This window comes from Cynara cardunculus (genome assembly GCF_001531365.2).
Source record: "Cynara cardunculus var. scolymus isolate 2C chromosome LG 17, CcrdV1, whole genome shotgun sequence".
Classification (NCBI taxonomy): Eukaryota; Viridiplantae; Streptophyta; class Magnoliopsida; order Asterales; family Asteraceae; genus Cynara; species Cynara cardunculus.
This window is the reverse complement of record NC_037544.1, coordinates 29346410-29355405: the sequence shown is the minus strand read 5'-3', so window position 1 is coordinate 29355405 and position 8996 is coordinate 29346410. Positions and strand designations below refer to the sequence as shown.

Genomic DNA, 8996 nt, shown 5'->3' with positions numbered 1-8996 from the left:
CGACATCTACTAATGGCGGCCATCAGGGTAAATGACCAAATCCTTGATGAAATAAAAACCACTATGACCACCAATGTAATAAATGAACCACATAACTAAATCCATAATTTCTAGCAAGTCATAGGGACCAAAAGTGTAGTTTACTCTTGTTTAAATTAGATAACATCATATAGTATCGATTAGATTCATAAAGAAAATATGTGGTGTGTTTGAGAGAAGCTTGTTCAACATATGGGGGCTGGTGGTAGGTTTGTTGGCGGTGTTGGCAACAAAGAGTTCAAAATGAGTTTGGGGTGGAGTGGTAAGGTTAGGGTGGAGGAGCAACATGAACAACGAAAAAGGAAAATGACGTGAAAAAGGAGAAGAGAGAGGGGTTAAGGGGATAAAGACACTAATTGGAGTCGTAGCTCGGTTATTATTGATGGTTATGGTGGCAACCTCCAACACAAAAAGAAACTCGGTTAACTTCTCTGGCTATGTGGGTGGTGAGAGGAATAAGAACATGGGAAAGTGGTGGTGTGCATAAATGACAAAAGAAGTCAAAATTTATTTAATAAAATAAAAATAAGAAAAAAAAACAAAAGGGGTAAAAAGACCATAATGTCTTATTTTACATGCCTTCATTAACGACCACTAGGGTAAAGGACCAAATCTGTAATAAAATGCAAACCACAATGATTAGCGGTGTAATAAACGAACCACATGGGTCAAACTCATAATATCTAACAAAGCACAAGGACCAAAATTACAGTTATTTAATATTAATTAGATATAAAAGAAGAGGGTGAAAAGTTGTAAACGATTGAAACTTATCTACTATATATAAACGAGGAGTGTGACCATATTCTTTACGTGAGAAAAAAAAACCCTAGCTTGGGAAACCCTAGCCTACCTCTTTCTCTCTTTTCACAGTCGTTTTCTGTCACGGCCGTCTTAGAGTCGTTTTCTCTCAAGTTTGAGTCTAACAACTTAAAGAAAGACCGAATAAACAACAAGCCTGCGTTCGTTGTTTGGTTCTGACACAGACATCAAAAATTGCTGTTCATTAAGGTATAATTTCACTCATCTCACTCCGTTTCGTATGGATTTTTCGTGAATATTGTTATTCTTAGAGTGTCCCATATTTCAACAATATTAATTATATTTTCTTAATTTTTGTTATTTTTCTTACAAAGAATAGTAAGCATGGTTAGATAGTACTTGACTAGAGAAACAAAAACAAACACGTCGCCGCCATCCACCGTCAACAAATCGTTGAATGTCGCCACCATTTACCGTCGCCATGATCGATCAGTCTCTGAACCCTAGCAAACCTGAATAATCGCGAACCCCCTTTAGATTTTTGAAATCTGTCGCGACTGGTCACGCATTTTCCTGGTGTCGAGCTTCACTGATGGCGAGCTTCTGGAGACGAATTCTCCGGTCGCGAAACTACCTTTCATCTCAAACTCTAACTCGCTGGAACCCTAAACTATACCATTGCGTTGAAGCTATTGAAATGGCGATACCCTATCTACGAAATCTGTCAAGTTTCAGAATTTTTGGAGTTTCTATCGAGTTTTCTGCTGTTGCTCGCGAAACCCTTGACGATGCACTGAAATTCTTCCAGAGCTCGTTTGTTAGTCGAATGCCTGTTTTTCTTTCTTTTCTAATCCAAGGTAATTGCAGCTGGTAATGCACTCCATGTGACCTCTGAATTGATTTAGTACGAAAGTTGAATAGATAATTATTTTCCAGTCTTCTGGTTACATGATTATAATGTTGTTAGCCTCTGTAACAAGATGAGGATGTTTTTGGAGAATGAAAAATCACACTGATACAGTCCCTAACGCCATGGTACAAGTACCAATAACTGAGAACCTATCTCTTAACACTTTACCCTAATGTTTAAATCCAACATATGGACCTCTGTATATCAAATGAATTTGGGGGTATTAAGGAGATCAAGTTGCTCCAAGTTGACCAGTGTTAAGATACAGGGCTATATCCATGTGGTCATGCTGTTTATATATCTTGCATTATGTAACCTATATAGACATGGACACTTTTATTTATTATATTTATCTTCTTTTTCCAAATGGTACTCTATTTGTTAAAAAAAGACTAATGATATGAATATGGTATTGGATGCAGTTAAAATTTAGTGAATAAGTGGAGCTATGGAGATCGATCCTCCACATGGAAGTGATGGAAGCACCAGCGGATCAAAGGAAAGTGAGATTTATGTGGTACCCAGTAACCATTCAGGTTATGGTTTGCCATTTGCTCCTGAGGATTTTCCTGAACCTGGTGATAAGTGGGGTTGGAAGGTGGGGAAGAGAGTTAGTCTTACAGGACATTTTCTGGACAGATATCTTTATCTTCCTGCTCGTCTTCATGAAAAATTTAAGTTAGGGGGTTTTGCTAGTAAGAAATCAGTTGAGCGGTTCATGGTGGAAGCGTTTCCTGCGGCAGATATCAAGGCCTTCTTTGCCTCTTTCACTTGGAAGATTCCAGCTGAAAAAATTAAAGGTAACTACGATTTGAGGCCTTCATCAATTATGTTTCTACTGTATATGTCAACTACTCACTTGACGTAAATGGTATTTCTATTAAATGGCTATATCATCTTATGTGTTAAGTTTGTAGAGCCCTTCTGAATTATCTTTAAGCACCAACGATAATGGATACTCTGCATGTGACTTGTTTAGATGAATAGGCTCCATCGACGTTGACTATAAAGCATTTAAAACCTGTATGGTGATCATTAATGCGACACTAATAGATTGATTTTGTTTTACTGTTTGGTAAAATATAAAGAGATCATTATACAGGCACATACCAAGTTCTATGCACACATGTCTGTTATGATTTACATAGGAACTAGGACTTGATGCATGTGTGTTTTCTGAGTAGTTTAGCTTGTTCTTCCTGGTATTAGTGATTTGATGAAAATATCAGTAACGTTTTCTTTGGTGTGTACACGTACCAATACAATTTGAAAAGGAAAGGTTGGCTTATATAAATGAAATATGCTAGAAGGCAATGTAGGATATTTACATATACTAGTAAATCTCGTTTTTCATATACTATTGGAATTTTATTAAGACTTATCTCATTGCCCTTTAGGTGGGTTTCATTCGTATTGCCCCTGCACGAACTTGAGCACATGCAACGTACTAGACCTCTATGTTAGATAGGGTGACATGATTTTGTTTCTTGGAGAATGAGATGGCCTTAATCTCTTTTGGTCTACCAATGCTTCTCCAAAGTAATGTTACTATATTCACATCTGCCATTGCAAATTACAAAGCCGGTTCTTTCATTCCCTTTAGAAGACATACAAATATTTTCGATCTAATTTGAGCATAAAGAACATAAAATTTCAGTGTACCTTTGAAATCTCCTGTACTTGTATTAGATGCATCTTCTGTCAATTAGAATTTTTCCAAAAAAATTCATGTACGTTGGAACTACAAGGAAGAGATAGAAAATCTGACACAAGAGAGGTGAAATAACGTTGATGTTTAATTTATTTTATTTTTTAATTGAATTTTCTATGGTACTAAGTTTGAGCTTAACAAGATTTTCATTTGTAATAAACAATAATAAATTCATAGGCTATCAAATCTGTTTGAGAAAAGCTATTTACTGGAGTTATATGAGTAAATGAGTAATATGCCGGTAAATGTAAAGCATTCTCTTTTTGTGTTCAAATGACAGATCAGATAAGCAATTATTGTGAACTATTAATACATAATTTATACTTGATACTTAAGTATTGAATGCCAAAACTATTATTTTTGTACAGATACTTATGAAGATTCGCTATCATTTATAATTTCCCAATTAACTTAGTGGTCATTGGTGTATTCTTTCTTAAAAAAAGATGCATACACATGAAAGCATTAAACGCACTAGTAAAGTATTTCATCAAGTGCATATGGTGTACCAATATAAATTACCTGATAAGACTACTGTTCACCAACCACGTACCCCTAGCCATGCATATCATGCACCCAAACCATGAACCAAATATGTACCTTGAATACGCAACACTACTCCAAAGTCTGCATTTGAATGACAGTACTTAGTGAAGTACCATGGTGCAAAGTGCCATTTCTTTGATTTACACCATAAGAAAGAAATTCTTTTTTCCTTGATGGTTTAGACCACTATGTATTGCTTAAATTAAGTATATGCTTATTTTGTATGGTGCATGTGTGAACTACAGTCTACAAAGATGATTTGTTTCTTTTATTCACTTGGTTTTTAAACTTACAGAGTTACATAATGTGACATACACACCTGTATTCTCATATCACACAGTCGTGTCCTATCGCGTTAATCGGTGTTCATACAATGTAGCTTACAATCTTTGAATTCTTTTGGCCTATCAATCTACCTTGTTTTACCTTTATATGATTATATTTAGGATTTCTGGCACTGATGTGTATGTGCTCTTTGCTTTCATCATCTAGAACTTTTTGAAAATTGTTTTGTTATACTTCATTAACTTATGTATGTACCATCATTATTCTGCTTTAGTTACTAACATATTGGCAAAACCTGCAATGTTGGGATCGTGGGACGAATCAGTTACATGTAAACTAGCTTGGAATTGTATAAACACAACACACAAGAAGATTTGTGCAATAGTTTTTATTTTCATACATGGAATGTGGAGTTCTCAAAAGGTGTATTTTTCATTCTATGAAAGGTCATATATTACATTCGTGGGCCATGGGTTGAGAATACAATAAACCTTTCGAAAACCTAGGAGAATAATGACATGATTAACCTTGTAAGTTGTGACCTCATAACCTGAACACTCTTCAAGTTGGAGCATCTATATCAAACGCATCTAAGTTGTCGCATAAAGAGTCAATGTGAGATCTTCATAGGCGTTTTGTCAATATAACTGCGAGTTGATGTCCAAAGCAAAATCCGAACTTTTTTAATAGCTGGAGATTTGCGAAGAGTTCCTGCCGCCATTTCATGAACATAATCATGTCGACTTTGATATATTTTATTTGCTTATAGAAAGTTTGGTTCTTGGATATATGCATGACTGCTTCACCATTGCAATATGTTTCCATTAGTCCAATTGAGATGTCCCTTACCCTTGTATCACTCGTACCCAAGTCAACGTACTGTAATTGGAGTCATTGCTCAATATCTTTTTCCAGATAGTGCGACCACATTGTTGCTCTTGAGGATACAAATATTCCACTCACCAGGCCCTTTTTTATGTCTTGCATCTGAATATCCCATATTCTGTATATTTCTGTGATCAGGGCATAAACAAAACCTTACCTTGGTGCTCTTTTAAGGGACCTCAATATGTGAACTATAGCATCATGATGACATAGATGGATCGTTGACAAGTATAATAAGAAGATGTATATGAGAACTAGGTGAAAAGTATTTTATTACCGATATTCTCTAGTTATTTTTGGAAAAAAATATATTATTAATTGAAGTCCTGAATTTTGTTATTGAAGGTTATAGAAATAATAATATGGGGTTATATTGTTATTTTTCATCTCGTTCCATCATGGAATGGCAAAAACACCCCTCTCCCATGGAATAAAAGTCAACACATAGGAAGGAATCATATTCTTTGACGAATGGGTCATTTCATTCTATGTGGTAACCAAACAGGAGTTTTTATTCTATTATAAGACTCCATTCTGTTCGCGTTCCCTTTACTGCATACCGAACAGAATATTAGTGTCTTAGAATCAAGCTTATAGACTTCTATTCCTATGTTGTTTGAATCTTTACAAAGTAGAAGCTCGTTACCTTGAGATTTCTGATGTGATCATCTTCCATATGTTATTTCGTCTATTGTGTCAAATCTTTCTAACTTGGTCTAAAATAATACTTTTAGGAGCTTAAACTAACTAATAGGCATAAACATGTCATACTCTTGTACAAATATGCATTGATTTTGGTGTGCATTTGTAAGTGTATTCCATATGTGACCTTTGCGTACAGGTACATAGATTTCATTTGAACTTTTGTTCTCCCAAGAATATTTGTTGGGGGATAGACCATTTTTAGTAATATCCCAAATTTTAAAACCTGGTAAGCTAACATATTTCTGAAAACATTTATTTTTCTAAAACAAAGATCTCTTAGGTTCAAAAAATGATCTATTTAATGTGGTATGGTGGTAGTGTTTTGATAACCAGAAGGGAGATTAGTCACAAGACATCGAATCAACTCTGTTTTTGTTTTTATTCTTTATATTTTGTTTATGAAAGAAGATTGAGCAATTTTCTGAGAAGCAATTGAAGTGCAACATGGGTTTGAATAGATTCTGTATTTTCTTAAAATATTAACCCCTTGTTCGTTCAGCTGAATAAGACTGTCAAAGTATGTGTATTGAGAGCCCAAGGAATATAAATCTGATAAAGAAATAGTAGAGAGAGGGATCCAGACATAGAGATTGATTGTGGTTTGAGCCTTTTTAGCGTCAACTGACCCAGGTTTTTCTTGAGATGTAATCCTCTAGAAAATAACCACTCTGGTGCTCCCGAAACTCATGACCCTCCCAAAAGAGGGAATTGATCTATGGTCGGTTTCTTAAGAAACTCTAATTAAAAAATACTTTTTTTCTGTGGAATTAAGCTGTTCCCTTTTTAGAAAGAAAATATGTTCAAGTAAGCAAATAGAGTAGATGTCATGGTTACAAGAATCTTTTGGCTCCCAAATCTATCTAGTGTTGCAAATACTAGAAGAATTATTTATACTTTTTTGGAGTTCTATCTGTATATAATAACAATAATTCTTTACGATTTTTCTCTCAACAGTACCCATTTTTTATTAATGATCTAACATGGGATGAAAGGAAAATAAAGAAACATGTAATAAGTTACGAAGTATTTGTGTTTTCAGTTTGATATTTATTCCCTGACCAAAATCATGCAGGAAAAAAAGAAATTGTCTCGGGGCATCCAAATTGCAATCCAAATTTTGATCCTGCAGGCTGCAAGGCTGGAAATATAATGTGTTCCAGTCTGCTAGAAGCAAGTGATCCTTCTCATTCGGAGACGATGATCTGCAATATTTGCTGTATTGAGCCCCTTTTCTGCAGTGATTGTTGCTGTATCCTTTGCTCTTTGAGAATTGATTCAGCAAATGGCGATAATAAAAGCTTCATCAGATGTGAAGCCAGGGTCAAAGATGGGTTCATTTGTGGACACATTTGCCACATAGAATGTGCCCTCCGTTCTTACATGGCTGGGACCGTAGGAGGAACTATTGGTCTAGATGCAGAGTATTACTGCCGTCGCTGTGATGCAAGGACGGATTTGATCCCACATGTCAAGAATCTTCTTGAGAGCTGCGAGTCTATTCATTCTGGTGATAAAATTCAGAAAATACTTCATATTTGCATTCTTATATTGCGAGGATCAACTAAACTAAGTGCAAAATCTCTGTTGCATCATGTTCAATCTGCTGTAAGAAAGGTATTCTTCTATTCTGTACTTTAAGACAGTCCCAAAAGTCGTCGACTTAATTAGAAAACGTTTTCATTGACTAATCTGTTTGCTGTTGTCAGCTTAAGGAAGAAAAATCTCTTGAAGATTTATGGAAATGGGAAGACACATCAGCTGATACTACAGGTACCTGGTCTGTAACTTTGTTTTATAGATGATATGGAGACCCTGGATTGGAGTCTTCATAGAAATAGCCGCATTACTCTCTAGGATAGAGGTCAGGTTGCGTATAACTTATCCTCACCAGACCCCACACTGCAACAAAATTGACTATATAGGATACCAAAAAAGTCCAAGTGTCCTAATGGGCTGTCTCATATGACCAAACAATTGTACGTCATATCTGAAGTGGTACAATAAGTTCATTGGACATTTTAACGAGTTTTTATTGGCACTTTTGAAATAAAGTGCCTTATTAATTTTTTATACGACATTATTTAAAAAAACGTCTTATAAAAACAAGTGTCCTATAAAAAAACGTGTTCATGTGACACTTCTACAAAGTGTCTATAAAAAGGTTAACACGGAACTTCATTTACCCGTGTCCTAAAAAACTTGCTAGGACATCCAAAAATGTCTTGTAAATTTATTGTAACACTTTTACATATGACACATAATTGTTTGGTCCTATAAAGTAGTCTATTAGGACACTTGAACATTTCTAGCATCCTGAAAATCCAATTTTTGTTGTAGTGTCACATTTGGGTGGGATATGTTGGGCTTGTTTGCTTTGGTTTACAACTACCCTTGAGCCTAGTTGCTCCATGTCTTATTCTTCTTTAATTAAAATTTGGTTGGTATCAGGAGAACTCTCCCGGTGTGAAACCGCACATTAGAAGTTTCTCATTTACAACCTGAGCCAGGTTCAGAGACTGCCATTTTTGTTAATCATAAGAACTTGAGGAGAGGGTCGAGAAGACACTGGCCGCAATGAAGAAGTCTGAGGAAGGAGAGTATAGGATTGTTGAGGATGTCCTTCAGAAAACCATCTTCTAAATCTTTATGAAGAGCTGGAGAAATAGAAAGTCGAACTTGCTAAATGCAGCCGACCCATCCATGGTTCTTGCGGTTCTCAAGAGAATGACTCCGATAAAAGAAAAACAAGTTTGATAAGATCATTGCAATGCAAGCAGTTGTCAAAGGATTTGGAAAAAACTTGTAATCATGTTTTGAAAGATCTCTTGTATGGTTCACCATTATACCTTTTTTCATTCGAACATGAGCTACACAACCCTTACCATTATGATCCTAATGGTGCATACGTGTCTGCACCGGCATTCCGGTTTGTGAAACCACACTCATGCATAACATAAATAACTGTTCCTTATACAATGTTAAATGATTTAAAACTATTAAAAGCACTTTACATGCATATCTCCTTGTTCATAAACCATAGATATGTAGTATGTAACACATTGTACTTCTTTATTGAAAACAAATAGCATATAAAATTACATGCTAAACATGCTATTTTATACATATCCATGCATCACATTTAAACCACCTGAT

General features: G+C 35.4%; 1 protein-coding gene across 3 annotated transcripts; it reads left to right on the top strand.

Moving 5' to 3' along the window:
- Window positions 1–850: 850 nt before the first annotated feature.
- LOC112501313 lies at window positions 851–8491 on the top strand. Of its 3 annotated transcripts, none has more exons than XM_025105032.1 (5): window positions 851–1050; window positions 2134–2511; window positions 6916–7457; window positions 7550–7613; window positions 8292–8491. In XM_025105032.1, exons 2-5 carry the CDS (start codon window positions 2160–2162, stop codon window positions 8321–8323), a joined length of 990 nt encoding a protein of 329 aa, XP_024960800.1. In that variant the 5' UTR covers window positions 851–1050; window positions 2134–2159; the 3' UTR covers window positions 8324–8491. The 3 variants fall into 3 exon arrangements, with proteins under 3 accessions (XP_024960800.1, XP_024960799.1, XP_024960801.1); XM_025105031.1 differs by lacking the exon at window positions 851–1050 and adding an exon at window positions 1230–1658; XM_025105033.1 differs by lacking the exon at window positions 851–1050 and adding an exon at window positions 1271–1671.
- Window positions 8492–8996: the final 505 nt, after the last annotated feature.

Excerpts from the sequence above, each read along its gene's own strand:
- LOC112501313 (XM_025105032.1), top strand. The coding sequence starts at position 2,160 with ATGGAGATCGATCCTCCACATGGAAGTGATGGAAGCACCAGCGGATCA. Across the intron at positions 2,512-6,915 it reads TCCAGCTGAAAAAATTAAAG|GAAAAAAAGAAATTGTCTCG; the intron begins GTAACTACGATT and ends AAAATCATGCAG. Across the intron at positions 7,614-8,291 it reads CACATCAGCTGATACTACAG|GAGAACTCTCCCGGTGTGAA; the intron begins GTACCTGGTCTG and ends GGTTGGTATCAG.